This window comes from Neophocaena asiaeorientalis, unplaced genomic scaffold (genome assembly GCF_003031525.2).
Source record: "Neophocaena asiaeorientalis asiaeorientalis breed wild unplaced genomic scaffold, Neophocaena_asiaeorientalis_V1.1 scaffold78, whole genome shotgun sequence".
NCBI classification, from domain to species: Eukaryota; Metazoa; Chordata; class Mammalia; order Artiodactyla; family Phocoenidae; genus Neophocaena; species Neophocaena asiaeorientalis.
The window spans coordinates 14206322-14224540 of NW_020175018.1; the positions used below are offsets into that span (position 1 = coordinate 14206322).

An 18219-nucleotide genomic window follows, 5' to 3' on the forward strand; every position below is an offset into this window, starting at 1 on the left:
CAGGCCAGATGCTGAGATTCCCAGACCCACCGGAGGAGCCAGACCGACGGGTCTGAGTCAGGGGTTTCTGCGCTTGCAGAGGCTGCCTTCGGGAGCACACCGGGAAACCAACTAACTGCCCGCAGCACGTACTGCGCTGCCGCCGCTGGTTTCCGTGTGCGATGGGGTGAGGCGTCACCTCCCCAAACGCTTGAACCAAGTAGGTGCGTAAAGACGGGCCAAGCTGGGAGGCGGTTCAGTGTTTCAGACCCGCGAGCGCAGTGTAAGGTCACAGAGCTGCCAGCCGTGAACTCTGTCGCCGAATCAGAATAACACAGGCTCCATCACGGAGCCGGGACGGAGCTCGGAATCGGAGCTGACAGCTAAGAACGGCTGTGGAGGTGGCGTCCACCAAGTGTTTTCCCCACTACCGGGGAAACTGAGGCCCAGGGAGGTGGGGACACGCGTCCCATTCAGACCCGGCTCCCAGCCCCTCACGATGGTGGGGTCCTGCAGGGGAGAAGGTTCTACGTGAGACAGAGGGAGACATTCTGTCTCTCACCGACTGTTAGAGACTAGTCCCCAAATATGATAAAAGCCCAGAAAGAACATGCTGGAGACATTCTTCCCAGATTAACCTTTTGCTGACAACCTGGACGAGGGGGCCTCAGTAGGACAGTCGTAGAGCCACCTAGTTCCCTTGACCATCCCGTCTCTTGCTGAGAACCCCGACTTGATTGTTCGGAGGCCTTGGCTCCGGACACCATCCTCCCCAGGACCGACGGCAGCAGACTTGGCTGAGAACTTGGCGGCGAAGCTCTTGCTTGAAAGGCCAGTCACACGCGTCTGTGGGAGGAGGCCGCGGCCGCAGCGAGGCCTGGCCTCGTACGGGTGGCCTCACCTCCCACCCCTCAGCAAGCGAGTGGCACTTGGCATTAGGCCGCCCTGCTCACTTAATATTTCACTCCCTCAACAACTGTCTTCCTAAATCGGCTCTAAAGAGCCTTAGGAAACAAAGAGGTGTGGGCACGAACCAGTCTTCCCCCCAAAGCCCGGGGTGAGATTTTCAACGCAGGGTATGGAAAGGGCCTCCCTCCGGCTGCACGTGCAGCCGCTTGGTGCAGGCACGAGGCCCTCACCCTTAAACGCTGCCCACTGTCCGCGGCGTCACAGAAACCAGTGATTATTCCAGCCAAGCTGCCAAGGAGAGGGTGGGCTTGAGCACTCGTGACGCCAGACCGCCAATGAAACGCAAACCCGCTGCGACTTCCCGGCCCCTCAGTCCCCACAGTAGGGTCCCCGAAACCCCAGAGTAGCTGCCAGCTGAATTTGCATAAAATGGGCTGGACCTAAGGAGCCTCCCCAAATCCCTGCACTGAACCAACGGGATCCCACATCACTGAGGCCTCTGAGGGCTTCCCCCAGTGGGCGGGGCTGGAATTTGGAGCTCCCTGGGTCTCAGGCCCCTCCCCAAGCAGATGGCACCGGGACTGGTGTTGGGTTGACACCAGTAAATCAGTGACATGTAGCTCGGAGCCCAGCCTCCAGCCCAGGGGACTCTGACTGCTTCTGTGACCAGGGTCTCCTCTTTGCGCAACAAACAGCCCCGCGATACCGTGCCAGAAGTTACACTTTTATTTAACATTTAGAGGATTAACATATAGTTACAAGGTCAATATAAGCCTTCCAGTGGAAGCACTTTATTTGGTTTAATTCCATCTCCAGAGACAAATGGGCAATTCCATAACCTTTACAATGGCAACGGGCCATTTACAACACTGAAATGCCTCCAGAGTTTAGAATTAGTGCAACACACACAGATAAACCAAGAAGTTTAAAGGTGCTCGACACCAGGTTAAAATAAAATTTTGGATCACTTTTTAAAGTTTTTTTGATATAAGCACAGGAGGCAGAGCCATTAGGAAGTATGAAATCGACATTTCTGCAAAAATACTTAGCATCAACATAACTTTTTCATGTTCAGTAAACTTTTCCCCAGTAATTACAGATGTTACCAAAAGGCATTAGAGGCCTCTGCGCTACTGCTGGAGAGACAGGCTGCTGGCACCCAAAAGCTTCAGGAAGATCGTGATATAAACCCAAAGGGCAATCCCATTACAGCTTTCCATGCCTTTATATTCTTTCCTATCCTGCAAAGGAAAAATTGGGTAAACGACAGGTTCCTCTCTTTCATTTTAAGTTATTTTCAGGGTAGCTTCTTTAAAAATGAGTTATTCTTACAGCACAGTGATATCCTAGCATTGGTGGAGAAGTGACGGGCAGTGGATACGAGGGAAGGCTGAGAAAGAAGCACATGGGAAATTCCACGTTTCTACTCTACGTGAACTGCTCTATAGTAATATATAGATGATTTCACAGTAGGACTCCCAGAGTAAGTGATATACCTCAACTATCCTATAATAACTTGCTTCCTTTACTAAGCCCAGCTGGGACAGCTTTGCCCTTTCCCCATAGCCACACAGACTGTCAGAGAAGCAAACACCAAGGTTAACATTGAAAAGCACTCATTTATCCATTCTTTTTTGGACACAGGTGGTACAGAGAAAAAAAAAGGCACAGGGGATACAAGAGAATACCAGCATATTCTATTTTGGGTTTAACAGACATTAAAAGAACAAATTACTGCACTTTATGCCTTTTCCCCTAGGTTGTAAGAAATTAATCTATCCTGACCCCTAATATGAAAGATGCAATGCACATGCATTCCCAAGGCTCTAAAGTCAGATTTTTTAAAAATGTGTAGCATCCTTGTAGAGTGAAGAGTGGGCAGCTGGACTTGGTGAGATTCAGAAGTTGCTGGAGACACCCGGTCACCCTGCCACTGGGACTACTGTCCATAGGAACCACGCACCTGCTGGTCTGCAGGGACACGGGTGAGGCCCTGACTCTTCTCGCCCTTTGGCATCCTGGCTTCACCGTCATCTGCCAAGACAGTCCTCTCATGAGACTGAGGAGTGTGTGACAGTGGGGCCGCCCCTTGGGTGTTAACGGAGCGGCCCCCAGATGCCCGCAGCTGCAGAGGCTCCCTCTGGGGAAGAAAGAGCGAGGGAGTGGCTCACGCTTGCTCAAACCTGAAGCCACTTCCTCTTCCCCTGCTTTTTGCCCTTGGTATTTGCTCCCTCTTGGTTTCTTGTCACCAAGGGTTGCCTGAGCCACTCTCAGAGGCTGGTGTGTGGTCAACCCTGGTTTGCCGAGAGGAACCGTTTTCCTACCACTGAACAAAGGTCCAACCCTCAGGACCTGTCCTTTCTGTCCTTGTCCCTTCGGCTCCTGTAAGAGTTCCTTGTCTTGATTCATAAGGGTTGAGAAGCAATGAGGATGCTCAAGGTGACCTCCTGGTTACCAAAAGCCAAACAAAAGAGGAAAGATGCCTGGTGGCATCATGCCTTGGGCTTCTGACGGCATCCTCGCTCACAGAAACTCACAGCCAATGATTTCTCTGGGCTTTTTCTGCACCGAATAAGTAGAGAAGCTATGCTGCTCTAAGGCATGAGTGACCACACGGTACATGACCTCATGTCTTCCTCAAAGACCCATAAGAGGAAGGAAATTTAGCTCAAAAAACAAACTTGATTAATTCCACTTGGCCTGGAGAGCAGGTGGGAAAATGTGGCAGCTGTAGCCACGGGATCACTTGATGAAGCACAGGGTCTTTGGTGACGAAAGCGCTAGAATCCTAAGATGTGGAGCTCGGACTTCACGGAAAGGGGAGCGTCTTCCCATGGCAATGAGCTAACGCAGAGGTGAGACCCTCGTTCACGGTCTGCAGTTCTCATTAATAGGCGGCCAACGGGGAGAAGGTGGGCTGGGGCCTTCCTTGACCCCATGAAAGGTGGACACAGGCAGGACAGCAGGGCTGGCCCAAGAGCTGGAATTTGACTTTCGCTGTGGACTTTTCCAGGCCACTGAAGACAAGGCCCCAAACAAAAACGTGTGTACGTGAGTGTGCGTGTACATGCCCCAGTGCCCGCCACGGACACTCTGAGGCCGTGAAACGTTTCAAGGGCCAATTGTTTAGTATGAGGTGAGGACGCACAGTCAGGAAAGGACCACCGAATACCCAATGGACTGGGGAAAAGATGAGTATTTTCTAACGTAAAGGACACAGGGACACATGAGTGACATTCGGGCGCCCAGTCCACCTGGTGCAGGCCTGACCCTCCTGGTTCAGATGCGGTTCGTCTCCCCGGGAGACCAGTGGCAAAGTTTTCACGAAAGGCACAGTGTGAATTGTGGACGGGCCGGGATGCGCCAGGTGGACTGAGGGCCGAGGCCCGGGAAGGAGGGACCACGCGTCAAGCCGCCTTCTGTGGCCCCGAGTTGGACGGGGACCAAGACAGGGACAGACCTCCCCGCAAGAGGCAGCCAGGCTGGGCCAGGGGAGGAACCAGGCTACGAGGAACATGCTGTAAAAAGAAAAGAAAGAAAAAGGCAAGCCGCTGCACGTGGGGATGGATGTAGCTTCAGGCTTAGGTTCCGAGGGCCACACACCAGCAGAGCCCCAAGGCGCTGGCGGGCACCCAGGCCTGTGGAGACAAGCAGACCGAAGGGTTTCTCCTGGGAAGGCTCTCCCGAGGCTCTGGCTCCCGGAACCATCTTTAGGAATCTACAACACAAAAGACAGAGAAAGGAAAAGGCTGTTAGAGTGGCGGGCAGCAGGTCAGGGGCGGGCGCTCTGCAGCTCTGTGCAAACTGCACCGCCCTGGGGAGGGGGGAGGGGAGGGAGCACATTTAGAGCAACGGGTTACCACAGGGCGAGTCTGAGATAAGGAACTTTCACGGTTTTATCTGCAATCAGAGCAGCTAGTCTTTCCTTCAGGGGTAAGAGAAGCCGCCCAGGAGATGGTGCACCCATGCACCCGCACTCATCTTTCTCATAAATTGAGTTCTGAGACGGAGAAAGAAACCAGCTTCCCAGAGTGATGCCGGGAGCCCAAAGGCCTGGTTCTCTCTCCGACTGACACTCTCAGTTCCTTGGCAGTAAAAGGCAACATCTTGGGTGAACAGGAAAACCTGTCACTCAGCGTTTACTCAGCAGTAAACCGTGAAAGTTCTTCATCTTGAGGGGACAGAAGAGAAACAGGAGACAGACTCCTCAAGCCCGGAGGTGAACACAGGGTGAGAAACAGAGAAGGTGTCATCATATAAAAGGGGGAAAGGGCAGGAATTTTTTTTTTTTTTGAAAAGCATTTGGCTAGAAAATTCCCCATTATTGAAGACGAAAGAGTTAAATACTCGGATTACACAGAATAATTTTCTCGGAGAGGGGAAAAATCATTTAAAATACACAACACTGAGAAAAATATAACGTTTATTAGAGAGGCAGATACGAGGGTACAACTAAAAGGAGCCAGACAGATTCTTTTCTTGTAAGATAAGGAGAGAGAGAAACAGTCATGTTGGCCATATTCAAACAGAACTTACTCAGAACCCAAGTGTCTACAATAAACTCAAGTGTGGATCAGCTGGCAGGGGACCTAGCTACCACTGTAACCGTCCTTCCGGCTCCCCCAGCGGTTACAAAAACAAAGAGGTCATTAGGCGTCAGAATCACCAATAAAACAAACACAAAGAAGAGTAAAACATTAAAACAACGAATTCAAGTAATCGTTTTAGTTTTCTATTGCAGTATATACAAATCTATTGGGGCAGGGGGCGGTTGTGGCTATATTTCACAGAGAGCAATTTAAAAAAACAAAAGCAAAACCATAAAAGAGGACAGTCACAATTCAGTTGACCAGTTGGAACTTACTCTAGTCTAACTATTTTGGCAATTATTAAATAGTCACATGGTAGACACCACACACACACAAAAGTGCTCTGGCATTACTGACAATAAGAAACTCCTTTTGAGTTACGGGCATCATCGGAAAGCAGCAGCCCCGCCCACCTGGGACGGGCTTAAGGAGAGGGCAGTGTTTATGGAGCAGGCGGAACGGATTTATAAACAAGGCAGGGAAGGAAGGCTTCGACATCCATTATTAACCTCTAAGTGTACCTCTAAACAAAAGGAGAAAGCTTTATACACAAGCTGAGACTTTGCTACTTTCATTTTAACAGATAACTGTTGGAAGAACACAAAGTATAGTTCGGGTGGAAATGGAAATTTGTGATTCTCTGGGAATCAAGACTTCTGCTAATCCTCTGCACATTGACTAGATGGACCTGAAACTACAAGATATCTTTCACCGTTGAGTCGCTAGTACATAGCTGGTAAAGCTACTGAGGCATACAGCCTAAAATAATGATCATCATTTATGAGCCCAAATCGCCCCTCCCACCCCCGAAAGCCAGCTGAGCTCTTTCCTGAATCAGATTTGCACAACTCTAAAGAGGAGGAGGGGAAGACAAAAGAAACACCACCAACCAACTTGGTGGAATGCCGGCCGTACTTTTCAAGTCAGGCTTTTAAAAGACTCATGTTATCCTGCCTCATTTTAAGACGTTTTCAGTGCTTGGTTTGCTGTCTCCAATAATTCACAGTCTGGAAATGAGTTCATCGCAGGATAGAAAGGTTAGGTTTTAATATCTTAGGGATTCACTTGGTTACCTGCCCAAAGCTGTGACCACCTACTGCCCATCAAATCCCCACGGTCAGCTGGTTTTCTTGCTGCAGTAGTTAAAAGGAAGAACTGAAATGACTCTCCTGAGAGGTCTAGGGTCAGGGTCAGTGGCTTTATCAATATTACGGCAGCAAAGGTATAATAAAGCAAAAGAAATCTGAATTACAAAATTATATTTAAAATAAAATCAGGCTGGCCAGGGTCGGTTTCCCGCTTTTGATATTGGACCACAGTTGTGTCAGATGCAACCACTGGGGGAAGCTGGATGTAGGGGAATCTCTCTGCTTTATCTTTGCAACTTCCTGAGAATCTATAATTATTTCAAAATAAATAATGTTTTAAAAATCAGACAGTCACAGCTTCCCTGGTGGCGCAGTGGTTGGGAGTCCGCCTGCCGATGCAGCGGACGCGGGTTCGTGCCGCGGTCCGGGAAGATCCCACACGCCACGGAGCGGCTGGGCCCGTGAGCCAAGGCCACTGAACCTGCGCGTCCGGAGCCTGTGCTCCGCAACGGGAGAGGCCACAGCAGTGAGAGGCCCGCGTACCTCAAAAAAACAAAACAAAACAAAAATCAGACAGTCATTAAGTAAAGGTTACTAAATTCCATCTTGGCGGCCGTCGGGAAATGTAAGAGAGGTCTCTGCTAGACTCTGCAGCAGTCGCCCATAGCTCCTGCCAGCTCCTAGACCCCCGATATGCTGCTGTCAGTCTTAAAATCAGCTTTAAGTTGATCTGACGTTCGAAAAGGAGCCCACAGTGTAGAAGCAAGGAGCTAATATCCTGTTTGAGTAGGAAGGACATGAATAAATAATTTTCAAAGCCAAATAAAAAGAGAATCTCAACCCCATACCTTTATTTTAGTTGGTTCTCTGTGATCTCAGGGAAGATTCTAGAAATGAGCGCAGCCATTGGGCATGTCACCAATTTCACTACCTATCCTGCCAATTTAAAAATGCAAATCCCCATGTGACCCAGATTCTTTGAAGATGGTGAACCATAAAACGAGCTAGAAATTCTAAAACAGTTTTCAGTAAATTCACACTTTGGGTCTTAAAGATGCCAATGATTAAAAAACAAACCAAAAAACCCTTGAAAAGTGACGTGCTGGGGTCTGTGTGTAGAAGCAGTTGCTTACAAGGGTCTATTCACAGCCCCACCTGGGCAAGTATGAACGGAATACAGCTCCACCTCCCACAAAACCTCCAACAGAACAGAATGAAGTGAGCTGTTTTTATGTAAGTTTATCTAAACAGCACTAGCACATCTGATCAGCTCTTTCAACTGGCAGAAGGAAGGAAGATCAGTAGTCATATGTAAAAATCAACTGGTTGATCGACCAAAGTTTTCCATATTTCAATTGGTTGCTTAGGATCATGTAGACATAACCTGAAAACACGGTGATCTAACAATTATCTTAAACATGTTTAAGGAAATATACACACTTTTGGTACCAATCTTATTCTTTACTTATTCTATACTTCATTGATGACTTCCTTCGAAGTGAATGACTATAAAATTGAACAAACTAGCGTAGTTCAGTTTATGAAGTTACAAAATGTAACATTCTAAGGTAGTTCAATTTCTGGCAGGTACTACATATAAATAAGAGAACTGAAGTCTTCTGCACCCCTAGGACGTGCATGGACATTTAGATTCAGAAATACGGATTAGAAGCTAGAAGGCAACTTTTTGGTTATCTACCGATGCTGCCCAAGAAGAAATGTTTATCAGATTTCAAAGGACACAGTTGTACATTGGCAGCTGGCAGCTTTCCAAGTAAAATGTCATTAGCAAGTGAAACTTGATTATCGTCAAAACCAGCCCAGGAAATTCAGGTGTAAGATGCCTGAAAGTCCACCTCGTCCCTAAAAGAAACTGCGACGCTCCCCATCCAGTCTTTTGAAGAACTGCCTGTAACAGTCATAGTTGTGGGGAGAAACAACTCCAATGTTTTAAAGTTTTTTGTGTTTTTGGTTTTTTTTTAAGTTGTATTAAATATAAGTCTTAGCACCTTTGGCATTTTTGTCCAAATAGACTTCGACGTATGAAGTGGGGACATAACCCTCTTCGTCTTCACTTCTCCGGATGCGGGTCCACCCGTCACCTTTGTCTTCCTCTATAACGTACAGTGTTTCTCCTTCAACTACTGAAATGGTTCCTTCGTTCTGACCTGAAAAAGCGATATCAGAGTACTTTAGGTTTCTTGTCAAATCTGGGTTGAGAGCACAGCTTTGCAACGACGAAGCAAGTGTAGGGAAAGATGGACGCACTGACCCTTCTGCTCTCCTCCCACACAGAAGCTTCCAGGTCCTCACCTTGCGTCTCTCTAGGACCCTCTTCTAACTCCTCCTGGGAGCCCTCTCGTTCCTCCCTCCCAGAACAGGAGGTAATTTCCGCAGAGGAAATCTTGGGACTGCTTCTCTACTCTTCCCTGAAGGTACACCTATGGCATCAATTACATCTCTTTACACAGCACCCCGACTTTTCTTTTTCCTGTTCTGGTTCTCGTCTGAGGCAAGGTTCCACTTCGCCTTCTGCCTGAAGCCCGTTTCCACCTTGATGGTACCCGGGCACCTGGAACGCGATAGGGGTGAACCCGGACTCACTGTTTTTCCTCCCACTTTCCCATTTCAGTGGACATCTCCATCATCCCAGGAATGCAACTTCAGGGATCATCTGTGATTTCCTCCCCTCTTTGTATACTGGCTGCAGCATCTCTGCGTCCATTCCTTAATCAAGGCCCCGAACACCATTTGCTAAGATAATTTCAAAAGACTAGCCGCCATCGCCCAAGCAGTGTCCTGAAAGGCAGACTGTTTAGGGGGCTGTTAATAGCGGTACTGTGGGCGCGGGGTGGGGAGAGGGATGGTGTGGCCGTGAAGTAAAACCGGGAACATTTAACCTGGTACTTCCCTTTCTTATTTTGCCATAATGAATATTTAGTTTATTAAAGACTCTAAAAGTCCTAGAGTAAAGGGAATTCCCTGGTGGTCCAGTGGTTAGGACTCCGTACTTCCACTGCAGGGGGCCCAGGTTCAATCCCTAGTCAGAGAACTAAGATCCTGCAAGCTGTGAGGTGTGGCCAAAAGAAAAAAAAAGTCCTACAGTAAAGAAATTCATTTGTCCCAGGGCTTCTGAAAATGATCTGAGCTCTGACTGCTTCTTTCACATCGTCCTTATCAGCAGCCTGCGAGATGCCGTTTCAAGGCTCACAGTTTGGGAAACACCAGGCTAGTCTTTCTAACCAACTTCCCTGTCTTCTAACCGACCCGACACATAGAGTAAATGTCTCAAGGTACAGCTCTGCTCGTGTCAGCAACCTGCTCAAATACTTTCAGTAGCTTCTCGACGTTTGCCAAATAAAATCCAGATGTTTCTGTTACCCATACCGCCCCATTGGCACCGCCTACCCCCTCATCTTACCACCTAAGACATCTGAGCGCCAGCCATACGAACCCCATACCTTCCTCGCTCCACGCTTGGCAGTGCCCGTGCCTCTGACACACTTCAGCACGGAGGGTCCTCCAAACCCCCTTAAGGAAGTGATCTCATCCTCGCGTGAATCCCCCGTCACTCTGTACCCCTCCTCTGGTGAATATTGCAGGCGGCCCTCTCTCTACGTGTGTCTGCCTTATTTCCTCCAAAGGTGGATGCCAGAACATACCATCTGCCTGCCACCCTTTCAGGGGTCTTTACAAGACAGAAGTTCTATAAGTATTGAATGAATGGATGAAATAATCATTATTCCACACTGTCTGCTTCAGTTAAGCTCACTGAAAGTTGCTCGAATGTACAGCCATCGACCAGATCATAATCATAAACACAAATACCACGAGCAGAGCAAAAGAGCGATGAGGGAAAGCTCTGGATGACTTCAAAAGAAAGCCTGATCACAGAAAGAGAAGAGTGACTCAGACAGTTCACGAGAAGTGGGGGGAATTAGGTGAGATGCGGTGTTACCTTCGAACGTGTAGAGAGCTTTACACGTCCCTATGGCGGGGAGGGATTCCTCATCATCGAACTCATCATCGAAATCCGTGGCCAGCACCTTGACCTCACTCTCCTGACTCCGCTCCTCTGTGTAACTGCCATCCGGGCTGCTCAAGAAAGCAAAACACACAGCAACTATAGCCACTGACCCCAGCGAGGGCTTGAATTCAGCCCCCCGCGAGAGCAAACTGCTTGCAACCCGCCCCCGTCCCCATCCCCCGATTGCTGTAACTAGGACCATCTTCAATCACCCCACGGGCTCAGGCACCATCCACGGGGACTTAGACACCTGCACCATGGGAAATATCACAGGCCAATCATCCCAGACGCTTGGGATCTAACAAGTACCTTGTGCTCGTCTCCGATTCCAGAATTGACCAAAAAATACAAAGTCAAAAGAAAGCAGGCGCCGTACAGATACTGTACCTCTCCCGATCCTGTGCACAGCTGTTGATGGCTGGGGGGTTCTGCACATCGTACATGCCGCTCTGCCGACGGGCCTGTTCGCTGCGTGCTGGGAGTCTGCCTTCAACCTCGGCCAGCCAGGCCTGCAAACAGAAGGCACGAAAGCATGGTCTGAGCTCAGCTGAGGGCCTGACCGTGCAGGCTTCAGGCCCCAAATCGGGGCTGCTCGCTGGTCATTGAAGCAGACTGGAGAAGGACCCCGTGGGGGCAGAGTCTCCAGTTTGTGTGCCTTGACTGTATAAATGTACTCAAAGGCAAAGTTGGAGAAGTACAGGCAAACATATTTGGCCACTGCTCATAATGTGGCAGAAAGACACTGGCCTCCGTTATACTCCTGGGCTTTTTCAGCAGCTGTGTGATTTTGGTTAAGTCATTTCTAGTTCCTTCTGGTTCCAGAAATTCTGTGACCATGAGGTCACACTGGGAAACATGAGGGTTCCTGCCACACTTAAGCCATGACTCAGTTTGAAAGCCACACTTCCCATTTTTGTTAAGGAGTGTAACTTTTTTTTTTTTAAATAGTGAAGAAAACTCATACATAGGAAATCAAAGTAGATCAGAGTATCTTCAGCAACATTGGAAATAGTGTAAAAGAGGCAAAGAATCAAAATGATCCGAAAAGGACATTTCTAGGTTCTAAAACCTCAAATGCTAATACCTTATTGACAGATTCTAGAAAGAATGAAAAAAGCCATATTTGACCTTTTATTGCTAGAAATAATCTATTCTAGTTGGAACACTCAGTTACTAATTTATTTTTCCAGGCTTTGTAGTCTTTACATTTCGAGGGGAAAAAGAAGCCTTCTGACCACAGCTTTTTTTTTTTTTTTTTGCGGTACGTGGGCCTCTCACTGTTGCGGCCTCTCTCGTTGCGGAGCACAGACTCCGGACGTGCAGGCTCAGCGGCCATGGCTCACGGGCCCAGCCACTCCATGGCATGTGGGATCTTCCCAGACCGGGGCACGAACCTGTGTCCCCTGCATCAGCAGGCGGACTCTCAACCACTGCACCACCAGGGAAGCCCTGCCCACAGCTTTTGAGTGCCCTACTCCCTCCATAAAAGATTTATTATTTGTGTTTCTTTCTCATTTCTTATGTGTGTTTCCTATTGTTTTTCACATATATCATCTTTTAATAATGGATCCTTTGAAAGAACAGTAACATATTTCAATGGTTCCCCCCCCCTCAGAATTAAACCCTTGTATTTATGATCAATTGATGTGCGACAAAGGGGCCAAGACAGCCTTTTCAACAAATGGTGCTGGGACAACATAAAAAAGAATGAAGGTGGACCTCTACCTTTAACCATATACAAAAATTAACTCAAAACGAACCGTAGACCTAAATGTAAAAGCTAAAACTATAAAACTTAGAAGAAAACATAAGCATAAATGTTTGTGATCTTGGATTAGGCACTGGTAACTTAGCTATGACACCAAAAGCACAAGTGACAGAAGAAAAAAAAAATTGATTCCATCAAAATTAAGACTTTTGGGGACTTCCCTGGCAGTCCAGTGTTTAGGACTCGGTGCTTTAACTGTCGTGGCCCGGGTTCAATCCCTGGTCGGGGAACCAAGATCCTGCAAGCCGTGTGGCATGGCCAAAAAAACAAAAACATAAATAAAACTTTTGTGTTTCAAAGGACACCTTGAAGAGAGTAAAATAACAATCCACCGAATGGGAGAAAATATTTGTAAATCCTAGATCTGACAAGGAATTTGCATCCAGAGTATATTTTGAAAACTTTTACACCGATACCAAAGCCAGGCAAGGACATTACAAGAAAATTACAAATATCAATGGCTTTTTAAAAATTGTCTTCTGGATTCACTGAGATGATGGACGACCGTATATTCCCAATTATACCCACTGTCAGCAGGAGATGAAGTAGAACAACTTAAGTGAAACACTTAGATGAAAAAAAAAACAACGAACACTGTATACAAATATAACCTTAAATAGTGTCCCTTTTAAGGGACACCAATAAAATAGGATATGCTGAAAAGCTGAACACCCAGTGGATGACAGTGTCTTTTTCCTTTTATCGTAACTCGTGAGACACCTGATTTTTCCAGCTGCATCTCTCGCGGGGAAAGAAACAATGGCGATTTACAACCATGTGCGTCTCGTGACCCCCTACACCCACTTCTATTTCTTTTTTTTCCAACAAAGCTTTTCCACAACAGCTTCTTCCTACCTCAAATTTCTGGGCCTCCAGTCGCAGCTTTTCTATATTTTGGCTGACTTCTGCTAATTTGTGATCCAAACTGGCGGGGTCTCCCATTTGCGGATTCTTTAGGTAGACATCTTTCATTTTTGTGATGGCATCTCTGAAAAGAAGGGGCAGAACGTGGTAAAGGTTAATGCTGTCGTCAGCCAGTCATATTCTCCCACCACCATGAAAACTACGGCAATGAGGGCGTGGCGAGACTGCACCGCGGTGTGGATTGGAGGGGGATACTAGGTCAGCCTCCCTTCTAAAACGTCTCTATAAGGATTCTGCTACCAAGGTCTGTATGATCCAGAGACCCATATTTAAATTCCAGTTGCCTTTTCTGAACGAAATCTCCCTCGTCTTTAGCGATTGAGAAACGTAAGTTAATCCTGCACATCACTTTGCCCTACATAACAAGAGACAAAACCCCAGTATTTCCATGTACATGTTTTGCATGCAAACCCTGGGTCTCGTGGGCTGCAATGTTTACCTCATGAAGAAGCGCAGGTCATTGCTTTGGGAATTCTAAAGATTAAGTTAAACAGTTCGATTTCAACGATTTCAACTATTAAGAAACGGAACCCACAGTCGGGATCCGTGACAGGTGGGCAACAGAGCCTTAAAGCTATACACTGCATGATCCCACACCCCTCCTGCAATCCTGTCTGGAAGGCCGCCCATAGCAGCCCTCTGAAGGTTGTTTCTAGGACCAGAGAGCTCTGCTAACTGGAACCCTGGCTTCAAGGCACTTCAGGAGCATTCGAGTTAAATTTAGAGCAAATGGCTCCCTGCCGAGGGTGAGGGGCTAACTTTAATGAGCTTCAGCAAAAGAAACTCTACACCAATCACCCAGCATAAGACCAACAACACAAACTGTATTTTGAGTCACGGGAAATAGTTTAATCAAAAATACAGAAATAAGTGGAAGAGAATTTCCACAAGTCCTCACCACCCCTCCACCTGCCCCCTTGCCTCTGAGCCCGTGTTGCCCCTTGGTGGGCACAATGAACCCTCTGTTCTTCCCTAAGACCAGGTCTCCACGGGAGCCCTCCACCCACTTGCCCTCCCAGCCCACTTACCTCGCTCTACTTTCTTTTATTTCCACTGCATGTATCTCTTCCCAACATTATATGACTTGTTATTATGCTTGTTTATTGTCTGTCTCTCCCACCTAGAACAGCAGCTCTCCGAGGAGCTCTCTGGGCTCAAGCCCTTTATGACCATGATAAACCCCCAGTGACCGGACCACGCCTGGTGCACTATAGATCTCACTAAGTATTTGTTACATGAGTAAACGTCCCTACAACAAACAAACTGCAAGGTCATCCACACGTACACAAGTCTTCTCTCGACTTCATGGCCTATACCTCCGGTACCCTATTTCTCAGCAAAATTTCTCAAAAGAGTTGTTTAAAATCACTGTCTCGCATTCCTCTCATCCAGGTCTCTCCTAATGAATCTCTGCAGGTTTTTCAATTTTGTTAATCATTTCAAGGAAGCAGCTTTTGGCTCTGTTCATCCTCTCTGTTGAATGTGTGATTCTATGTCATTAATTGATAGTTTCCTTTATCGTTCCCTTTCTTCTATTTTCTTTGGTTCAATTTGCTACTCTTTTTCTAACTTCTTAAGAGGGATGCTTAGCTCATTGATTTGCAGCCTTCTTTGTTTCTAATATGTATTGGAAGCTTTAAATTTCCTTTTATAAGCATGGCTTTAGTGACATCCCCAAAACGGAGATGGAGAATGTACGTTAAGGTTAAGGCTCAGTTCTATTTCATATATTTTCTAGTATCTATGATGACTTCTTCCTTAATCTATGTGTTACTTAGAGCCACATTTCTTTCTTTTTTTTTTTTAAGCAGTAAAAACAGATTTTCTTTTAAAAAAACAAAAAACAATTGCAATCGGGGAAAAGACACCTCAGTTTAGAGCTGGGCTCAATTCCTAATATAGTAAAGACAGCTGGGGATTTTTAGCCAATAAGCAGAATGAGGGACTCGGTGGATGGAAAATCAAAGGTGAATGGAATGATTCCTGCTAAACCAACTTAACAGGATCCTTCCTGACTTCATGCCAGAGTGATAAGAAGGGTGGGAGCCTTTCTAACTTGACTGAGCAGGCTTCTTGCTGTAACTGAGCCCTGCGGAGAGCCACATTTTATTTTATTTTTTAAGGGGGTATAGTTGTTTTACAATGTTGTTAGTTGAGAGCCACATATCTTTCTTTTTTTTTTTTTTTTTTGGTATGCGGGCCTCTCACTGTTGTGGCCTCTCCGGCTGTGGAGCACAGGCTCCGGACACGCAGGCTCAGCGGCCATGGCTCACGGGCCCAGCCGCTCCGCGGCATGTGGGATCTTCCTGGACTGGGGCACGAACCCGTGTCCCCTGCATTGGCAGGCAGACTCTCAACCACTGTGCCACCAGGGAAGCCCCACATTTCTTAATTTCTAAATTTTTGTTACTGATATCCAGCTTAATTGCAACCTTCAGAGAACGTACTTTGAATGATGTCTATCCTTTGATGTTTGTTGAGATTCATTTTATAAAACCAGGATATGCCCAATTTTTGGAAATGTTCTATGTGTGCTTGCAAAGAATGTGTAGCATGCAGCTATTGGATATCTATCTGTGTGTTAGGTCAATTTTGTTAATTATTTTGTTCAAATCCTCTATCCTGACTCTCTGCTAATCTATTCTATCAATTACCGAGAAAAGTGCGTGAAGAATCTCCCACTATAATGATGTATTCGTATTTCTTGTACTTATGTCGGAAGGTTAATAGCATAACCTTTTCTATATTTTGAGGTGATGCTAGTATGGTTCTACAGATTTAAAATTGTATCTCTTCTTGGTGAATTGAGCCATTTGTTATTTGAATCATTTATTTTACGAAGTTGATCCTTTTGAGCTGAATAGTTTGGGGTGTTTTTTGGCCTGAAAGTCAGTCTTCTCACACCAGTTTTCCTTCTGGTCGGTACCTGCATGGTCTGTCTTTTTCCATTCTTTTTTAAAAATAATTAATTAATTAATTTTTGGCTGCATTGGGTCTTCGTCATTGCGCGCAGGCTTCTCATTGCAGTGGCTTCTCTTGTTGCGGAGCACGGACTATAGGCATGCGGGCTTCAGTAGTTGTGGCACGTGGGCTCAGTAGTTGCGGCTCACGGGCTTAGTTGCTCTGTGGCATGTGGGACCTTCCCAGACCAGGGCTCGAACCCCTGACCCCTGCATTGGCAGGCGGATTCTTTTTTTCTTTTTTTAAAATTAATTAATTTATTTATTTATTTTTGGCTGTGTTGGGTCTTCGTTTCTGTGCGAGGACTTTCTCTAGTTGCGGCGAGCAGGGGCCACTCTTCATCACGGTGCGTGGGCCTCTCAATGTCGCAGCCTCTCTTGTCGCGGAGCACAAGCTCCAGACACGCATGCTCAGTAGTTGTGGCTCACAGGCCTAGTTGCTCTGCGGCATGTGGGATCATCCCAGACCAGGGCTCGAACCCGTGTCCCCTGCATTGGCAGGCAGATTCTCAACCACTGCACCACCAGGGAAGCCCTGGCAGGCGGATTCTTAACCACTGTGCCACCAGGGAAGCCCCATCTTTTTCCAGTCTTTGCTTTCAACCTTTCTGCACTTTATGAGTTGGACGTGTCTTTTGTAACTAGCATACGTGTGGGTTTTAGTTTTTTGTCCAGTCTGAAAATCTCTTAGTTGGAACATGTAGTCTGTTCACATTTACCATACTGATTCATTTTATTTTACAAACACGATATGCCAGGCAGTGTCCTCAGCACTTGACATACCCTGACACACTTAATCCTCATAGACAGGCATATTAACTCCCTTTTCAAGGTGAGGAAACCGAGGTGCTAAGAGGTTAAGAATCTTGTCCAAAGTTTGCAAAAGAAACAGGTGGAACCATATTGGAATCCGGGGTGTCTAGTGTGCTTGGTATTTTAAATCTTCCACTCTATTTTGTGCTTTTGATTTGTCCTGCCTATTCTATATATTAATATTTTTTCTCTCCTTTCTTGCCTTTTTGGATTATTAAAAAAAAACAAAACCGAAAACAAACAAAAATCCAGGCTTTTCCAGATCGTGCCACCTCTGCTCAAAACCTTTTATTTTCTGTTCCTCCTGCACAGAATGTAAGTTGCATGAGAACAGATGTTTTTGATGTTTTGTTCATCGCTTTATCCTCATTGCTATAGCTAGAATATTTCCTTGTACACAGTAAATGCTCGACAAACAGAGGTGAAGTGAATGGTTGAACGTGATTTGCCTTATTACCAGCAAGCGCTGCTCTGGGGTTTCAAACGTTAACCAAGTTCCGCGGCCACAACCCAAGTGACAGAGAAACTTTTCTGCATGATATCAAACAATTACAGAGAGTCTGTCAATAACCTATAAAATGTCATTTCAGATATTTGAGTCATAACTTGTTACTCCTGTACAAAATATAAGTGCTCACTTAGTAAACAGCAGGAGGTTTATAATACCTTTATAAACCCTTTTATATTTGGTCCCAGATGTTATAAAAACATACAAAGACTTTTATTTATAAAAAGTACAAAAAATTTTTATTTCATAAAGTATATTTTTAATATAAAACTAGAACAAAGTTCATCATATGTGTTCCTCTTTTTAACATACTGCAACAATGTTTATAAAACGATCTATTTTTCAGGAGTTGCTCTCCCAGAGATTAAAAAAAAAATCAAAACCCACTTTTCTTTTGCATGTACTTAAACTGACTGCCTTACCAAGTTTGTTTATTTTTTGCACAACCAAGTTTTAACCCCAGCTTCGATATAACTAAATTTACGTAGGACTACAATTTGGCCTACTTACGGAGCACAAAACCTCAAGTTATCTTTTAAGTTCAAATCGCCATTAATGATGATTCACTTAATTCCGTCAGTGAGAATATAGAAGGTGAGAGAATAAAAAGTGGCTTTTCTTTTCCTTTTTCTTTTTTTTTTTTTTTTTTTTCCT

The 18219-nt window shown here is 46.0% G+C and overlaps 1 protein-coding gene across 4 annotated transcripts in view; it reads right to left on the reverse strand.

The window, feature by feature from the left end:
- Positions 1-1591: 1591 nt before the first annotated feature.
- FNBP1 (formin binding protein 1) overlaps positions 1592-18219 on the reverse strand; it is a 135203-nt gene continuing 118575 nt past the window's right edge. For 2 of the 4 annotated variants that reach the window (XM_024762487.1, XM_024762485.1), the window contains 4 exons: positions 13216-13348; positions 10980-11101; positions 10524-10660; positions 8555-8733 (listed from right to left, as the gene is read on the reverse strand). In XM_024762487.1, the coding sequence (XP_024618255.1) occupies positions 8555-8733; positions 10524-10660; positions 10980-11101; positions 13216-13348 (571 nt within the window). Of the gene's footprint in view, positions 4607-7399; positions 8734-10523; positions 10664-10979; positions 11102-13215; positions 13349-18219 lie in introns of those variants that run through there. The other 2 variants (XM_024762486.1, XM_024762484.1) reach the window with 2 other exon arrangements.